Raw genomic sequence first — 18,160 nt, forward strand, 5'->3', positions numbered from 1 at the left:
TTCTTTCTGATTTCCAGCGCGTTTGTTTTTTTTAAACCATAATTAAGGTACTGTTTTCAGCTGATGAAGTTAACGTTAGGATGAGATTGCTGCCATTTTGCATGATCATAGACATCACGGTTCTAGCCTGTAATTTTAAATTCCCCTACTCAACATTAGAAATCTCTTCAATTTGACATAACGTACACCTTTCTTCTATTTGGAATCAGCTGACTACACTTTGACCTCTGCTCATCCCCAAAGATGGTTACTATCTGCAAACTCTACTCATCTGCTGAAGTTCCTTCCTAGAATCTTCTGCAGTCCTTTCCTTTCATCTTTCAAAAGCCCTTCTCTTTGTGCCCCCATTTGCCTATTTTTCAGTTTTTTTAGTCTTTGTGGACTTCCATAATATCTCCTCCTCAACACAGTGTTTCAACATTTTGCTGTACATTGGGCGCACTATTCCTCTGCCAATAGTTTTGCAGCTTTTCAACAAATTTATATGCTTTTATTCTTTTCAGGTTCTCGACTGCCATGGGATGACCAATGGCTGATAGAGTCTCTCTCTGATTCCACAATTTATATGGCATACTACACTGTTGCTCATCTATTACATAAGGGATGTTTAAATGGCCAAACCTCTGGCCCATTGGGAATCAGGTGGGAATAAGAGTTTTCAAAATGATCATTTTAATTTGTAACGTAACTTATAGTTCACAATGCATGGTTATCAAAATAATAATTGGCAGTTATGGTTGATTGTGTAGTGAATGTAATGCTATCTGTAAACAAATGGATGAAATAATATGAGATAACAAGGTGTAGAGCTGGATGAACACAGCAGGCCAAGCAGCATCAGAGGAGCAGGAAAGCTGACATTTCGGGCCTTGACCCTTCTTCAGAAAGACCCATCTCAGATTCTCCAGCATCTGCAATTCCTACTATCTATGAAATAATATCTTGTGTTTCCAAAATAATTAATTTAAAGGCTGAAAACAAGTGATAGTCTATTTTTAAGATTGAACTGATGGCAGTCGTGCTGTGAATATAACAAAGTCGGCCAGCTGGACCTCAAAGAAATTGAGTTCCTTGATTGGGGCTGTTAATCTCTTCCAATCAGGAACCTGCCTGACATAAAAGGGTAAAGAAGAACATCGGAATTAGGAGTGTGAGTAGGCAATTCGGCAATTCAGCCCTTCGAGCCTGTTCTGCTACTTAACATGATCATGGCTGATCTCCTCCTGTTCTCAACTGCACTTTCCTGCCTGCTCCTCATAGCCCTGTACCTCGCATTTCATCAGAAACAAATCTATTTCCTTCTTGAGTCTTTAGATGGATTCTGCCTCTACTGCACCCTTGGACAATGAGTTTCACAGATTCACAATCCTCTGAGAGAAGTAATTTCTCTTCATCTCAGTTCTAAACCTATCTCCTCTCACTCTATTTCTATGACATCTTGTTTGAGACTGTCCGACAAGGGGGAATGTCCGTCCAACATTCGCCTTATCAGCCCCCTTTCCCCTTTTAGCATTTTATGTACCTCAATCAGATCCCCTATCATTCTTCTGAATTCGAGCGAGTACAAACCCAAGCTATTCAACCACTCCTTATCCAACAGCCTTTTCATCCCTGGAACCGCGCTGACAAATCTCCTCTGAACTGCTTCCAGTGCCAAAGATGTGTCGGAGATATTGTCCCTCTTTATTCCCGATTCAGTGAGAGGCAATACTGTCGTCAAAGGCTATGCATTTGTAACAGAAGGGTGATTGATGAAGGGAAGTCATTTCAAGTTTAAGTGAAGTCATTCTATCTAGATCGGCAGTCCAAAGTATTCAGCTATCTGTGCACGTTTGTTCTTAATAGCAAGAGTATATTCATATGGCAGCTCTGTTATTGGCTAGTAATCCAAAGGCCAGGACTTAAAATTCATGATCTTGGAACTATCAAATTGTCATGAAAAACTTTAGTTTAGGAAGAAAATCTGCTCTCCTTAGCTGCTGTGACCTATGTAAGTGCAAAGCCACAGCAATTGCAGTTTAAGGGGCTAGCTCAGTAATTTCAGTTATTTACAAGAAGGTGACCTATTATCCCCTCGTCAATGAACAACGAATAATAAATGCAAACCGAGTCATCCTCTGGCTGAAAGAAAAATCCTGGTTATAGGTCAACAAAGCAAGGCTAGCCTTTCATGCTAGTCTAACTGCAACATGATTTTGTTGTTTTTTAAAGACATTAAATTCCAATATTTCTTGACCCATCAATTCCTGTTACCAATTCGGTTTTTGCAGTTTCATAGATAAATAGAATATTTTCAATCAATGTACTTAAGCCATTTAGTGCCACTGAGCACCACAAGCTGGAGTTAATAAATCCTATTCCTTCATGATTTTAAGGACTAGATGCTGTATCTATTGGTTATTTCACCTGTGAAATCTAATTTCAAATCCAGTTTTTGTTCCTGTGACTTTTGTTTGAAATAAATTTTCAACAGTCATAAACTTAATTCATGATGTAGGTCAGTTTTTCTTTTAAAGTGCACTTATTATGCACTCCTTCCACAATCATACCTTTCTGCCAGCATTGATATGTATTTTTTATTTTTTCTCTCAGGCCAGAACAGATGACCAGAGAAGTTTGGGATTATGTGTTTTTGAAGGCTGCTCCATTCCCGGAGACTGCGATTCCAAAACAGAATCTAGATCAATTGAAAAAAGAATTTGAGTATTGGTATCCTGTAGATTTACGAGTCTCTGGGAAAGACTTGGTTCCAAATCATCTCTCCTACTACCTGTATAACCATGTAGCCATGTGGCCCAGTGACAGGTGAGATCACATCGTTCAGTAACAAGATTTATATATGAGGTGCATGACTGGAAGAGCATGATGCTGAAAACAATCTGCTTGTCGGGAGTGCCTACACATTTGCTAATGTAAATGGGGTTGTCTTTGAGTCGATCATTTCCTTAAAATGCACATCTCTTGGTATTGAGAGTCATGACTGGGGCTGTTGTGGAGTAGTGGCATAGTTCCTACTTCTGAACTGGAAGACCTGGATTCAAGCCCCACCTGTTCCAGAGGTGTCTCACAACATGTTTGAGCACGTTGATTTAAAAATATGTAGAGGGTCATTAGTGAACTTCAGCAACCTTGTTATCCTGACTAAAGATACTAGTATGTTGAAGGGGACAAGCGTGCTTTTGAGGGGAGACTATTACTAAAATATTTTTCTGCGCAACTAACTTTTTATTTTAAATTGTAGATCAAAATGGCCTCAAGCTGTAAGAGCAAATGGACACTTACTACTGAATTCAGAAAAGGTACGCTATAATTTTTACTATGTTAACGAACAATTTATGAACTGTGAGGTTTCCACTGAATTAACATATTATTGGATTTAATATGTTCCACATGCATAAGTTCCTGATAAACTTCTGGGAACATAGGAACAGACTTGAGGAGCTGAATAGCTTATTGTTCCACCATTTTAATGAGATCACGACTGATCTGTTGCCTAAATCCATATACCTGCCTTTGGTCCATACCCCTTAATATCATAACACAACAAACATTTATCTATTTCAGATTTAAAATTAATAACTGATCCTGCATTCACTGCTGTTTGTGGAAGAGGGTTCCAAGCATCTACCACCTTCTGTGCGTAGAAGTGCTTCATAGCATCTCGCTGAACAGTTTGGCTATAATTCGCAGATTATGCCCCCAAGTTCTTGAATCTCCAACCAGTGCAAATAGGTTATCATTATGTCTTTTCCTGTCAATATTTTAAAGACTTCAATCAGATACCACCTTAACCTTCTAATTTCTAGAGAAAGCAGGTCTAATTTGTATAATCTTTGCTCGTAAATTAACCCCTGAACTCTAGGTATCATTGTTGTAAACTTAAGTTATGTTCCCCACAAGGCCAGTATTTCCTTCCTCCGGTGTGGTGCGTGGATCTATGTTACTCCAAGTGGCACCTAACTGGAATTTTATACATAACTGCAGCATAACGTCTGCATCCCTGTATAGCAGTCCTCAAGATGTAAAGGCCAGCATTCCACTTGCTTTCCTGATTAAAATGTCACGAGCAGGAGCAGAAAGTAAAGATCTATATACCTAAACCTCCAAGTATCGTTGGACATCCACTGTATTTAACTTCGTGCCAACTATAAATGTTGGCCTATCTAGTGACACCCTCATCCTAAGAATGAATTTTTTGAAAATCTAGAAAATGCCGTGATCTATCCTTTCTTGGTCCAAAACAGATAACCTCATCCTTGATTACATTGAACGCCATCTACTGCAGTTTTGCTCATTAACTTACTCTATCACCATCCTTTTGTAATTTTATGCTCTAATCTACACTCTACAGTGGTGCCTAACTTTGTCACTTTGTGCCACTTCTGTTTCCATTAGATGTCTAAATCTACAGGGAATTTCCTTACCCTGACTGAAGCTGTGGAAAAATTCTCTGCAGATGGTGAGTGATCTTCCTCCTTCCTGCTGCCTCCCAGTCTCACCAGCAACTTGTTCTCACCTTACTGTGTGAGTTTTGTTCATTAGGGTTTGCAGCTTCTCTCTAAAGTTGACCAGCATTGCCAGTATAGAGCAGTTACTTACATGAGATTGTACTGTGAGTGATGAGTGCAATTGTGGACTATAATCTTTTTGTGGTGATGTTGGCTTACCAGGTACTGTCATCAGTATGAAGACATTTTTTCTAATGAGTTATTGTGGCATTATTAATTGAGAAATAACTTACAATTAACTCCCAGAATATTGCAGGAGGATATGAGTGGAATGGCAGATAAGTGACTGTTGCAACTCGTGGTAATGATTTTGAGGGGAGGGGGTGGGGAAAGAGCAGTGAAAGCATGTATACTCGAACTAATATACTTAACAGATTTTTTAATAGGACCATAGATTGAGCTATGCAGGTGCACAGATATTTCATGATGAAAATACAGGTGGAAAAATCCATAATAGAAGCACTTTTGTGCAGGAGTGAGGAAATGATGCTTTGTTACAGGTTTTACCTTTTACATGAGAAATTATGCCAAGCCCCTTTGACCACCTTGGGACTCCTTTTCAAGTGTGTACATCTGAGTCTTTTTTGAAAGTTACTATTGAATTTGTTCCATCACCTTATCTGGTTGTACATTTCAAACACTTGCTGTGCTATTGATATTTTCTCATCAACTTGTTGGTCCGCAATTCTAGAGCAGGTGGCACTTAAACCTGGGACTCCTGCTCACAGGCAGGACCAATACCACTATGACCTATGAGCCCCTAAACAGTTAATTGCTGATATGTCTTATTAATCTGCTTACTGATGTTATTGCACATGTCTGGAGCAGGCAAGACTTGAACTTGCTTCTTCTAGCTAAGAGTGTAGGAACACTATCACTATGTCGCAAGGGTCCTCCTAACATGCTATAGAATTATCTTTAGCTGCATGCTGGCTCATTGGTTAGAACTGCTGCCTCACAGCTCCAGGGATCCTGGTTCGATTCCACTGTCTGTGTGGAGTTTGCACATTCTCCCCATGTCTGTGTGGGTTTCGTCTAGGTGCTCCAGTTTCCTTCCACAGTCCAAAGATGTGCAGGTTTGGTGGATTGGCCATGCCAAATTGCCCATAGTGTCCAGGGATATGTAAGATAGTTGGATTAGCCATGGGTAAATGCAAGGTTACAGGGTTAGGGGAAGGGGGTGGCTCTGGGTGGGATGCTCTTCAGAGGTATCTGTGTGGATCCGAAGGGCCGAATGGCTGAATCCCTGCTCCCATCCTGCAGGGATTCTATGATCCTGCCAATGGACTATAACTTCTTCCTCTCTACTATATCGTATATCTTGGAATTGCAAGAACAATTAGAGTTATAGTTGCAAAAGGATTGGTAAACTCTGCGAGTGGAATAAGGAAATTCGGTGAAGGTATGAATCTGATAAATTTCCAAAATTAGGAAAAATTTTGAGGAGGTAAGTAACAAAAAAGTATCACTGTGGTGCCTAAAGGTATAATCTTAATTTAAATAATGGAGACCAAATGTATTTGATTTGCTGTAGACTGCGTGGTTAAAGTACTTGACTATATTTTAGTCCTAAGAGGCAGTGCCAGATCAGATTATTCATAAACAGACCATCTTGTTTACTCCTTTGGCACAATCTTGTTCCCAGGAATGCGCCTTGCTCTTGCTGATGCTGGTGACACTGTGGAAGATGCAAACTTTGTAGAAACTATGGCTGATGCTGGTATCCTGAGGCTCTATACTTGGGTGGAATGGGTTAAGGAGATGATTGCGAATCGTGAGAGCCTTCGGAGTGGACCTGCCAACACCTTCAATGACCGAGTCTTTGCCAGGTACTGAATGGCCTTTGTATTTGAAGATGTCCTTCCAAAATACTTGCAACATTCCTTAATGTTGTTGTAATGGTCAGTAATACTATAATAGCATTTATTAGAAATAACTTCTTTTAAAAATTCCTTACAGTTCTTCAGTCTTATTGCATTCTACTTTATTAATTACTTCTATGATAGAAAGCATGATAGATTCATATAAAATTAGCTTAATGGTATCAGAAATGTAGTGCTGCTGGTTTCAGTACTGGGGAACTGGCACACAGAAAAATTGGCAGATGTTTATTGCCAACACCTTCTGGCAGTGTATGGTTGATCAATAGATTTGAAAGAGTGATAATTCATGTATCAGTGAATGCATGGGAAGCATGCAAAGTGGGCAAATTTTGACATCAGTCAGCATTTAACACTGATCTGATCTCGGATATTCCAGGAAAGTCTCGTCTTAAACATCACTATGCACTCCTCATGCTGTTTCAAGATATTACCATTCAAAGTTCTGTCAATGCCATCAGAGCCACTGTAGCCCTTCAATTTCTGTGTGAGGATCCTTCCAGGCTGGAGTGGGTAATATTTATCAATTTGTTGTACTTTGCTGCACTGGGGAGGTAAGGCAGAGAAATTAATTGTCTATCTGAGCAGACAGAAGAAGGGAAAAGTTGCCCTCATACCTTGCCAATATAGTGTGGTTCCCAACGATGCAGTGAGCCATAAGTGGTTCTGTGGATGTTGCATTTCGGAGAGGAGACATACTGCAGCCCTACAGGCCCCCATTTCCTGAATGCTATTTGATGTGCAACTATTCATAAACTGTAATGTTGGCGAATTCCTACTGTCCATATACCATGTCAGATTAGTGTGTGGCTGCTTGGCGAGAAGTAGTACCTACTCTATGCCTATTGACTCATCTCAGCTACCAGACCATGCAAGAAAGATTTCCTGCTGTCAGAGTCCTGTTGCAATGTTGTGAAGTTGACTATCAGTACCACCACCAATAGTTCAGCGGCCTGGATGCTCAAAGTGGAGGGTAGGATACAATTCACCATGAATCACACAAAGTAGTATGTTGGCACAACAAGTAATCGGGAAAGCTAACCATGTTGTGGCTTATTGTCGGGGGAATTGAGTGCAAAAGTAGGGAGGTTATGCCTCAGTTGTACAGGGCATGGGTGAGGGGATGAAAGATTGTATTGGGGATATGCAGGAATGTGGAGTTGAGGTTAATATCAGATCAAACATTATCTTATTAAATGGCAGAGCAGGCTTGAAGGGCTGAGTGGCCTACCCATGTTCGTCATTCATTTGTATGTCTCTCAGTTTGGTCTGCTGCATCTGCCAAAGCCTGGCCAACATGATGCAGTCTTTGTCACCAGACCTTCAGCAACCAGCTCAGGAGAAGGAGGAAGTATCCAGGACATCATCACTCGTTATGGATTGTACATGAGCATTTCATCAGATTTTAAAATCCCCAGATTTTCTCTATACTCTGCTTCCTTTTGATCACCTGGTTATGGACTATTGCAAAGCAGTGGCTGTAGCAGTCTGGGCAGACTGACAAAAGCAAACAGCACTGATAAAATGGTGGCTGTAAAGCACAACTTTTGTCATCTGGGACAAGACAGCAAATTTGTTCACAGTGTGTTAAGGGTCACTGTTAAAAATCAGGAGTTGCCTGTTCAAAACACGAAATTTTTTTTCTCAAAGGTCATGATACTTTAGACCACTGTTCCTGAAAAGGTAGTGGTGTGGTACAGTGGCTCGGTGGTTAGCACCGCTGTTTCACAGCGCCAGGAACCCAGGTTCAGTTCCAGCTTCGGGGCAACTGTCTGTGTGGAGTTTGCACATCTCCCCATGTCTACGTGGGTTTTCTCTGGTTGCTCCAGTTTCCCTCCATAGTCCAAAATGTGCAAGTTAGGTGGATTGGCCATACTGAATTTTCCATAGTGGCTAGGAATGTCTAGGTTAGGTGGATTAATCCTGAGAGAAGAGAAGTTACAGCGATAGGGTAGTGGAGGTGAGTCTGAGTGGGATGCTGTTTGGAGAGCTGGTGTGGACTTATTGGGCCAAATTATCTGTTTCCGCAGTGCAAGGATTCTATGATCTAAGCAGAGCCCTTAAATAGTTTTTTTTCAAGGTAGAGGCGGATAGATTCTTGTTAATCAAGGAGTGAAAGGGTAACAGGTGTTGGCAGGAATGCTGGGATGGAGCAGGCTCAAGGGGGTGAATGTTTGTGTATGTTTGTCTGCTGCTGGCATCACGTCTGTGATTATGGTGTAATTGCACAATGGACCAGGTTCAATTTTTAACTCTTGGGCTTATCAACTGGCGTGGTTAACCTCTGTGAGGTTATCATTAAAGAAATGGAAAGAAGTAAATGTGGGCTATTACTAGTGAGATTTTAACTGGGGCATCAATTTACCCCATACTTACTTACCTTTTGGAACTGGTGTCAGGAAGTGTTTTTTATACAGAGTAATAAACGTGAAATTTATTTCCAGGAAGCATACAGGAAATGAAAACCCTATAATTGGATATTCAACTAGTAAGGTGTTTGACAGCAACAATGGATTAACTAAAATGGTATTTTTTTTTAACAGAAGAGAACCAATTTGTGTTCGAAGTCTAACATTTATTTTTGACTGGAGGTGGAAAATAAATTCACTTCACATATAATGGCCTATCCACAGCTATTATTGATGACCACATGTAGACCACATTTGCTTTATTTTTGTTATTAATTTGCAAAATGTTGAGTGTGCTTTTGGGCATATGTGGCTAAACTACTGGTTTCACTATTATTCCAGTGAGATGAATGCTGGCATTCTGAAGACTGAGCAGCATTATGAGAAAATGATGTTTAAGGAAGCTTTGAAAACAGGTTTCTTTGAATTTCAGGTATGTTAATGTGCTGAAAATGAATAATTCATCCTGCCAGGGATTTTTTTTTCTCTCTATTTTAATTTAAGCCCCAGGGAGAGAGCGTCGGAGCTTTGAATGATGATTTTGCAATTTATGTTCCAGGCTGCAAAGGACAAGTACCGTGAGGTTGCTGTGGAAGGAATGCACCAGGATCTGGTCTTCCACTTCATTGAAATTCAGACTCTGCTGCTGGCTCCAATATGTCCCCACCTTTGTGAGCATATCTGGGCACTTCTAGGCAAGGTGCGGATATACAAATAATGCTCTTCAATAACTAACACAGTATACTTGAACAAAAAGACCAGTTGTACTGTTTAAAATTGCATCTAGAAAAACTAAATCTTGGGAGGAAGTAATAATCTCTTAATTAATTTGAGCTGTGTAATCAAGCATAATCACTTGTTAAACAGTTAAGTTATTCTTGTTGGGCTCAACATTTTTTTGTGCGTGGATCCCTCTAATCCACAGTCAGTTCTATTTTTATTCGTGTGAATGTGCTGTAGAGTCCATGCTGTAGCCTATTTAGAACAGTGAGATTAATACTGATTGACAGAGGATTGAGAGAGTATGAAAATTAAAAATTGGAAGACATGACCCTCACCTTGCTGCAGAATTGGCCTTTACTGTTTTATCATGGTATGTCTGTGACCCACTGTTACCCAGCAGGAGGCCTTGTTACATTTTTAAATCAGTTTCTCAATCATGAAAATGTGAACCAGATTAAAATTTAAGACTGTTTGTCCAGATTTCCCATGGATTTGGAAAGCAAGCGAGTAGATTAGAGATGCAAACAGCCAAAGCCAGCAGAGGTGCTTTTCGTGATATGCCCATGAACCGAGAAAAGTAGTAGGCACCTCGTGTAAACATTTTGTTGGATACTGAGCCCCGTCACCAGTGCTGAGATCTCAGGCCTTCAATGCAGCAATCTGCCACACAATGTATGCCTCCCAATTGCTGCCAGACCTGCTGAACTTTTCCAGCAACTTCAGTTTTCGTTTCTTCAGGACTAGACATTTCCAACTTGCCCTGAACCTTATAAACATTCATTTCCAACAAACCATAAATACCAGGAATGTCCTTTTTGATCATAAGAAGTCCCAGTCACTGTTTACTTGGTTGGATCAAAAATAAATATTGACAGCTCACCCATTCCCTTACTAATCGCTGAAAGCAGCAGAGAGATTTCCCATCTTGGGAATTCTTTGAAAGCTGTGATGGAAGTAAAACCAAAATGGGGGACAAGTTCATACTTGTAACTTCAAATTTGCAAGACCTTTAATTTGCATCTATGCAATTTGAAGTATCTTTGTAATAACTCTAAAGATCCTAACAATAATGTATTGGGATAACTTTAAACGATTTCATAATAATTGTAAATCTAATGCACGTAACGCAGCAACTACTCAACCACAAAATTCCACAAACGGAATTGAGAATGAAAGAAAATGTATTGGTAATTGGTGGTACAGAGGATGCACCTTTTACATCCACTTGAGAGGACAGAGGAGGCATTTTAACTTTTTTATTCAAAGTGACGCTTGAACCTACAACCTTCTGATCTTGAAGTGAGTGTGGCTCAACTAAGACAAATGGCCTGTCTAGATAACCAGCTTTTGTGCAGAAAAATCTATAAGTAAGGCATTTTTAAGTCCTGCTGAATGAAAATTTAGAGACCTTTTATTTCACTGAAATTTTATTTCGAAAGTCGTGCTCTGCATTTGCATTACATTAGAGAATCAATGTGTGCCTAACATCTGTTTATATGACTTGTGTTTAATATTGAACTTGAATCCCATATTTAACTTTTTATAGACTGAGTCACTGATGAAGGCAAGCTGGCCAGTAGCTGGACATGTGGATGAAATCCTCATTCGTTCATCTCAATACTTAATGGAAACTGCTCACGATGTTCGACTCCGTGCCAAGAATTATATGATTTCTGGAAAAGGCAAAGTAGGAAAATTTGTATCAACAGTTAAAAAGCTGACTATTGGTCACAAAGCACAAGCCCTCTTTTATTATTCCTTCCTAAGCAACGTTTATGAAATACGCTGTGAGCAGATAAACCCGGCTGTCAAATTACTACCAATGCAATTTAATGGCCTTGTTGCCTAATGATGATGGATAGCGTTGGTGATCATTTTCTTCCTTCTCCCTTGCTATGCACAATTTACTCCCATCTGATCTGTCTGTGTTAAGAGTGACAAGTCCAACTCTCTCCAACCACTTCAAAATTATGTGTGATAAAACTAAATATTATGCTGCTTTAGCAACCCCAATCTCCATTCTTGTACTTTCTCACTGATATCATAACATCCGTACTCTGCAGAAAGACATCATTTGGCCCAACAAGCCTGTGCCAAATCTCTGAACAGCATTCTACCCAAATCCACTCCCCCACCTTATCTCCTGAATTAAAACTTGTTTTTACTTCTCCTGACATTAGTATAATCCCTTTAAGTTATGTACTAGAGCAGTTCAGGAAGAAAGAAGCACATGTTTCTCAGTAAGACTGATTTTCTGACCAGTATGCTCAGTAGATGGACATAACTGATGAGGAATTTGACCAGACATCATTTGGACCAAATCTTTGTTCATTTTGTCTGCCTATTAAATTAAAAGACACTGATTTATGGTTATGAGTTGCAAAATTTTATGCTGAAAACTGGAAAAATTCTGAAATATCTTTGAAAACAGATTTGAGTTTCCTTCAAGTTACTAGAAACAGATGATCCTGTTTTTATTTTCTCCATATTGTTTAAACACCCTAATTTTAAAATATTGCACCCACAAAATCAACTTGAACCATGCTGCAGGAGCCCTGTTAGCATGTAAAAAATATTGGAACCCTTTTTAAAAAGCTTCCAATACTGTTGCCCATGCATTCAACCTACTTCTGTCTGGCTGCTTTCTTTTAGTATTAACCATCTTATTACTTATGAAACAAATCTCACTCCAGCCTTAGGATTCACAGACATTTGGACACTCTCCACCACCCCAATGTTAAGCTGTCAACTCTAGTGCCACATTGTGGGTTCAGATTTATTTGCATAGAATCATCGGTGGGTGGAGAGGCCAGCATGTATTAGTCTGTTGCATAGGTATTAGTAGCATACCAACCAACTAACATTTGATGAGTAGTCTGATTGGAAAATCTTCAGTGCATTGTTTTGATACAGTCATGAAGTTGCATTATAAGATTTAATAAAGTAGCCATACTATTTCTGATTGCATCTATTGATATGGTTTAGTTGGTAGGACGTTCCATTTTTCCCAATACCATCTGTGACTGCAGGAGTTGCTGAGTGGAGTCTAGGTTTGACCTTGTGTGAAGCAATTTAATATGGCCACCCCTATCAGCTAATTGAAATGGTATAGAAAGGTGATAAGATGAAATCTTGCTTCATTTTCAGAAAGGAAAGCAAAATACTGTGGATGTTGGAAAACCTACCAGTCCTACTGAGTTTCACCAAAATTCACCACGAGTGCTTTGTTTTCTGTTGTTTATTGGAAAGCAAATTTGAGTAGCTGTCAATCTGCTTTTTTTCTGTAATATTCAGCACTTTTTAGATTATTTTCCACGTGTAAACTCGACTTATTTTTCTTTTCTAGCATATGTTAGCAGTGAAGGATTTGCACTATGAATGACAGAACACTGTAGGTCCTGCATATCCACAGCTGTAATTTAATCACTCTGATATCATCCAACACTATTCAAGCAAACTTAAGAAATTTGTAAACATTGCCGTCACAAAGGAGACTTTTAATATTGAAATTGACTGATCTCTCGTGTTCTTGTTTACAAAGTTCCTTTGTTATAACAATGTTTATATATGCTATTTTGATCCATATTTTACAAAACTGTCTGAAGGTTGTACCTTTAATTCCTGATGTTGCTGAATGGGTGTTGGTGATTTTTAATTTGCTAATTGGTTTCTATGTACAAGTATTATGGGCTGTGCCTGTTACTATATCTATTGTACTTAACTGTTATGAAAATGTTCCAACACAGAAAGGAGATCCAAAACCAACACAGAAGCCTTCTCATTGTAATATCTATGTGGCAAAGAACTACCCTCCATGGCAACACACTACACTTCTGTTGCTGCGTAATCACTACGAGGCAAGTTTTAATGTTTCCTGATGTGAATTGTATTGGTTTCTGGTGTAAGCATACAGCACTTAAATCATTGCTTTAGTTTTGTGTATTCTTGCCCCCACAATTGGTTCCCACATTAGCGTTGTATGAAATACCTAAATATTTTTAAAAATTATGATCATAATGTTTAAATATTTTACTTTTCCCCTTTTTCCCCTGTTCCGAATTTTGTGAAATTTATGTTAAACCCCTTTTCATAGGACTGTGTGGCTGGTTTGGTGTTGATTAATCATAGCCAGCTGTAATATAGGCCTAGAATTTGTTCAGAAATTGACAGTCAGTGCCAAAACTTTAACTATTGTGTTCCCTGATCCTCCACTAGTGAATTTACACCACCTTTTCCTGGCAATTAGAATATGCTGCAGCACACATATCAGATCTGGAGCTGTGTTATTAATGGATGTTTGAAAACTTATTTTGCTCGTTAAACTCTGCAAAGGTTGCTAGTTAACTTATTGGTTTAGTTATTCATAATTGGCAGCAAATTACTAAAAGTTAGAAGCAAAGAAATACTTTCCATGCAAGCAATGCATTTATTAATAAAGTAACAGTTCTCACTAACAGTATCCTCTAGATTGAGAAGTGAGTTTTGATTGTCCTCAAAAACAATGTCACTGTTTCAAGGATCATCTGAGTCTTTTTGATGACTGTATCTATAACGATGAGAAGGATAAACAACTTTAACATATTTATATACAACCTTCAAAATTGTGGGCTTTTCTCTTGATTGATCTGATCAAAAATAAGTTCAGATGGCAGCTATACTTTGTTGTACATCTGTTATATTTCCTGTATACTCAACTCTCAAGACATTCTTAATGATCTATGTTATGCATTCAACAACAACCTTCTCTGGTTGTGTTCTGTCAGCTCCTGACCTCCTCGGATCCCAAAAATGGATAAAAGCGCTGAATTTGTCCTTGATACTGAGGTAGTATTTAACAAAGTGTCTCACTCAGGCACCCTGGCAAAATGAAGACAGTGGCAAAAGGAGTTAGAGGGAGACTTTCCACTATCTGGAACCACACCTTTCTCAAAGGAAGATGTGATTTTTAGAAGACAATTACTCAGACCTAGGATATTTCTCTAGATGTTCCTCCATGGTAGTGACTTTAACCCAATCATCTTCAGTTGTTTCATTAATGAATTTCTCTTTGTCATATGAGAAGTCAGGATGTTCAGTGAAACTTGCACAATGCTCAACAGCATTCACAATTCTTCAGATACTGAAGCTCATATGCAGTAAGATCTGTACAAGGTTCAGCCTGGGAGTGATGATTGGCAAATAACATTTGCACCATCCAAGTGCCAGGCTGTGACCATCTCAAACTAGAGAGAATCTAACAATCTCCCCAGGACATTTAAATGTTGTTGCTTAAACCTCCACTGACCAGAAACTGAACCAGACCAGCCACAGAAATAAGTACTGGCTGCAAGAGCCGGTCAGAGATGAGGAATTCAGTACAGATAGCATTTGAAACAAAGCAGGTGAATGGAGAATGCAGATAGAAATAGGTAAGATCTGGAAGCCATTACAAAGACATGATTGCAGGATGCCAAGAATTAGGATCTGAATACTGAAGGGTAAAGGACATGTTGAAAAGACCGTGAGCTAGGTAAAAATGGAAGGAAGGGTGGTTCTGTTAGTCAATAATAATATCACAAGCCTAATGACCTAATTTCAGGAACCACAATGTGAAAACAGTTTCAGTAGAGATTGAAATGATAAAGCAAGCAGTCACTTGTAGCTGTAGTGTACAGGGTGCCTAACGGTAAAAGTGCACAATAGGGTGGATCATTAAAAGAAGAAATAATCATGGTAATAATGATGGACTTTTTAAATCTACATATGGAATGGAAAAACCAGATGGGCAAAGATAGCCTAAATGGGTTTGTAGAATGTTATCAGGATAGTTTCTCAGAACAGAATATTCTGGAACCAAACAGAGAGCAGACTATGTTAGATAACAAGGTGTAGAACTGGATGAACACAGCAGGCCAGGCAGCATCAGAGGAGCAGGAGAGCTGACGTTTCGGGCCTAGACCCTTCTTCAGAAGTCTCTCGCAGACTATATGAGACTTGGTACAGTGCAATGAGGTGGGTGTAAATAATGATCACATAGTGAAAGCACCCCCCAGGTAGCATCAGCCATAATATGATTAAATTTTACATTTCAGTTTGAGAAAGAGAGAACTCAGCCTAGGACTTTTGTCTTAAACTTTAAATAAGGGGAATTATGAGGGCATGAAAGAAGAGCTGGCCAAGGTTGGAGTGTAGGTCAATAGAGATGCAGAGGCAGACATTTTAAACGAATATTTCCGAGTGTAGATACATTCCAGCAAGTAAGAATGGTCCCAAGGGACGGTCCAACTATACATGATTAACCAGAAAGGTTAAAAGTGGTATCAATCTTGATCAAAAAGCATATGATTGTGTTACGACAAATGTTAGGCAGAATATCAGACAGAGTTTAAAAAATCAGCAAAGAATGATTTTAAAAATTAATAAGTATTCGAGAAAACTGGCCAGAAATATAAAACCAGATGTTAAGTATCACAATAAATATTTAAACAAAAGGAGTAACAATGTGAACATTGCTCTTATAAGAAGTGAGTCAGGAGAATTAATAAGGAGATGGCACATGTATTTTCCATCAGCCTTCACTGTAGAGGGGATGTGCAATATTCCAGAAGTAGCTTTAAATCGGGAGATGAACCATGGTGAATCGCAATCGCCAGAGAAGTCATACCAAGCAAATTATTGAAGCTGTAGGCTGACAACTGCCTGTGTCCTGATGGACTTCTTCTGAAGATCTTAAAATAAGCAGCCATTTGGATAGTTGAGGCAATCTTGTGTAGCACATTTTTTTCCGTTGTGAAAGAAAAGTCTGTTCCAAAAGATGAATTTTATTTAGTCTGGACTATCTTAAAAGTGATAAACATGGCTTACATACCTTGAAAATAATGCATGTGGCCTACACTTGTTCATTGTTCGTATGTTCATATGTCATGCCTTTATTGGATATGACACAGGCTTTGCACATCTGCTGCAAAACTGCTTCTTTCCATTCTAGCCTTTTGATCAAATGTTATCCTATCTATTTAGTGTCTTTGAATATATTTCATACCTGATCTCTGTGTTTAGTAATCTGTATACATGAATCTCCAAATCTCTTTTTAGATCTCAATTATTGAAATAGTAAAAAAGTATTTTTTTTAATTGATCCAAAACGGACAACCACTCCACTCCACGTTCAATGAGGTAGTGTTTGAGACTGCTTCCCTCTAAAATAAAGTTGGAAAATCATTTATCTTCATCTCTCTCATCCAAATAAAATTGATAGATTAATTATAGTTGACTGTCACAGGGTTTTCTTGAAGTTTATGATCAACCAGATGAGTTGGTGGGTTAGTGATAATGTCACTGGACTAGTAATCCAGAGACAAAATCAGAAGTTGCTGGAAAAGCTCAGCAGGTCTGGCTGCATCTGTGAAGAAAAATCAGAATTAACGTTTTGGGTCCGGTGACCCTTCCTCAGAAGGCAGCTGTTAAAATATTGTTTTGGTTCACTAATATCTATTCAGGAAGAAAATCTGCCGACCATACTTGGTCTAATCTAGGTGTGATTCCAGACGCGTAGTAATGTGGTTTACTCTTACCTGCCCCTGAAATGCCTAACAAGCCACTCGGGTCAGGAATGATTAGGGATGGACAACAAATGTCAGCGCTGCCAACAGTCCATGAAATAATAAAGTAAGACAGTTCTGCTGTCCAAGACTTGGATGATTTTCATTTAAGGCAAACTTACAAAATTCTATATTTGGTACCACTGGCTACAGCAGCATTTTCAGAGTATTCTCATTGATTTAATAAAACTTAAAATATTTGTAATATATATTTTTGTGGATTGAATAGATTTTTGACAGAGAAAGTTTACAAATAATGATGTTTGAGTATTTTGGATATTCTGTTCCAATGAATATATTTGCAAAATCTTTGACTCCATTGTGAATGGTTATGTTTTAGAAAAATGGTGGTCAGCTGCCAGACAATAAAATCATTGCAGGTGAACTGAAAGACCTGCCTGAGCTGAAGAAGTATATGAAGAAAGTCATGCCCTTTGTTGCTATGATCAAGGTAAATGTTTCTCCTTCGGTGTATGTTTTCTGCATTTATAATAAACTGTGTAAAGGTTGAAGTCAAGACTGGAGAAGAAGGTCTTATTCTCCAGAGATTTTAATAGACTAACAATCATAGATCAATTCCCCCAGTCACAACCCACTTGGGAAATTGCTTTGATACTTGAGTATCCCTACTCCTGGATTGTCACCAAAGTTAAAGATTTAATCAAGTTATTCGAAGTCCCCAATTTACTTGTCTAATGAGCACGGGTTAACAGAAAACACTTGATCAAGTCTCTGTCCTTAGGAAGAAACTACTATTTATTACAACTAAATGCATTGTAACCTCAGACAAGCAAAACATGAATTATTAAATTTTAATTCTACCCCTTAATCCCCTAAACGCACACAGACAAAGTAATAGATGATATTGGTGGAGAAAAATATTAAGGAAACATAATTCAGTAGCACCACCTCTCAGGATTCAACAAGGTGTCCTTTTTCCTTCTTCCGAGTCATTCTGATCTCAATCATAGATAGTAGGAACTGCAGATGCTGGAAAATCTGAGATAACAAGATGTAGAGCTGGATGAACACAGCAGGCCAAGCAGCATCATAGGAACAGG

The 18,160-nt window shown here is 38.8% G+C and overlaps 1 protein-coding gene across 2 annotated transcripts in view; it reads left to right on the top strand.

Annotated features, from left to right (window-relative positions):
* The window catches only part of lars1b (leucyl-tRNA synthetase 1b), a 56,373-nt gene that overhangs the window by 29,562 nt on the left and 8,651 nt on the right, over positions 1-18,160 (top strand). For both annotated transcript variants that reach the window (XM_048603601.1, XM_048603602.1), the window contains 10 exons: positions 504-642; positions 2,593-2,805; positions 3,242-3,299; positions 4,396-4,459; positions 6,154-6,337; positions 9,139-9,229; positions 9,356-9,496; positions 11,066-11,206; positions 13,266-13,376; positions 17,440-17,550. In XM_048603601.1, the coding sequence (XP_048459558.1) occupies positions 504-642; positions 2,593-2,805; positions 3,242-3,299; positions 4,396-4,459; positions 6,154-6,337; positions 9,139-9,229; positions 9,356-9,496; positions 11,066-11,206; positions 13,266-13,376; positions 17,440-17,550 (1,253 nt within the window). The remainder of the gene's footprint in view (positions 1-503; positions 643-2,592; positions 2,806-3,241; positions 3,300-4,395; positions 4,460-6,153; positions 6,338-9,138; positions 9,230-9,355; positions 9,497-11,065; positions 11,207-13,265; positions 13,377-17,439; positions 17,551-18,160) is intronic.

The sequence above is a fragment of the Rhincodon typus genome, chromosome 12, assembly GCF_021869965.1.
Source record: "Rhincodon typus isolate 14 chromosome 12, sRhiTyp1.1, whole genome shotgun sequence".
Classification (NCBI taxonomy): domain Eukaryota; kingdom Metazoa; phylum Chordata; class Chondrichthyes; order Orectolobiformes; family Rhincodontidae; genus Rhincodon; species Rhincodon typus.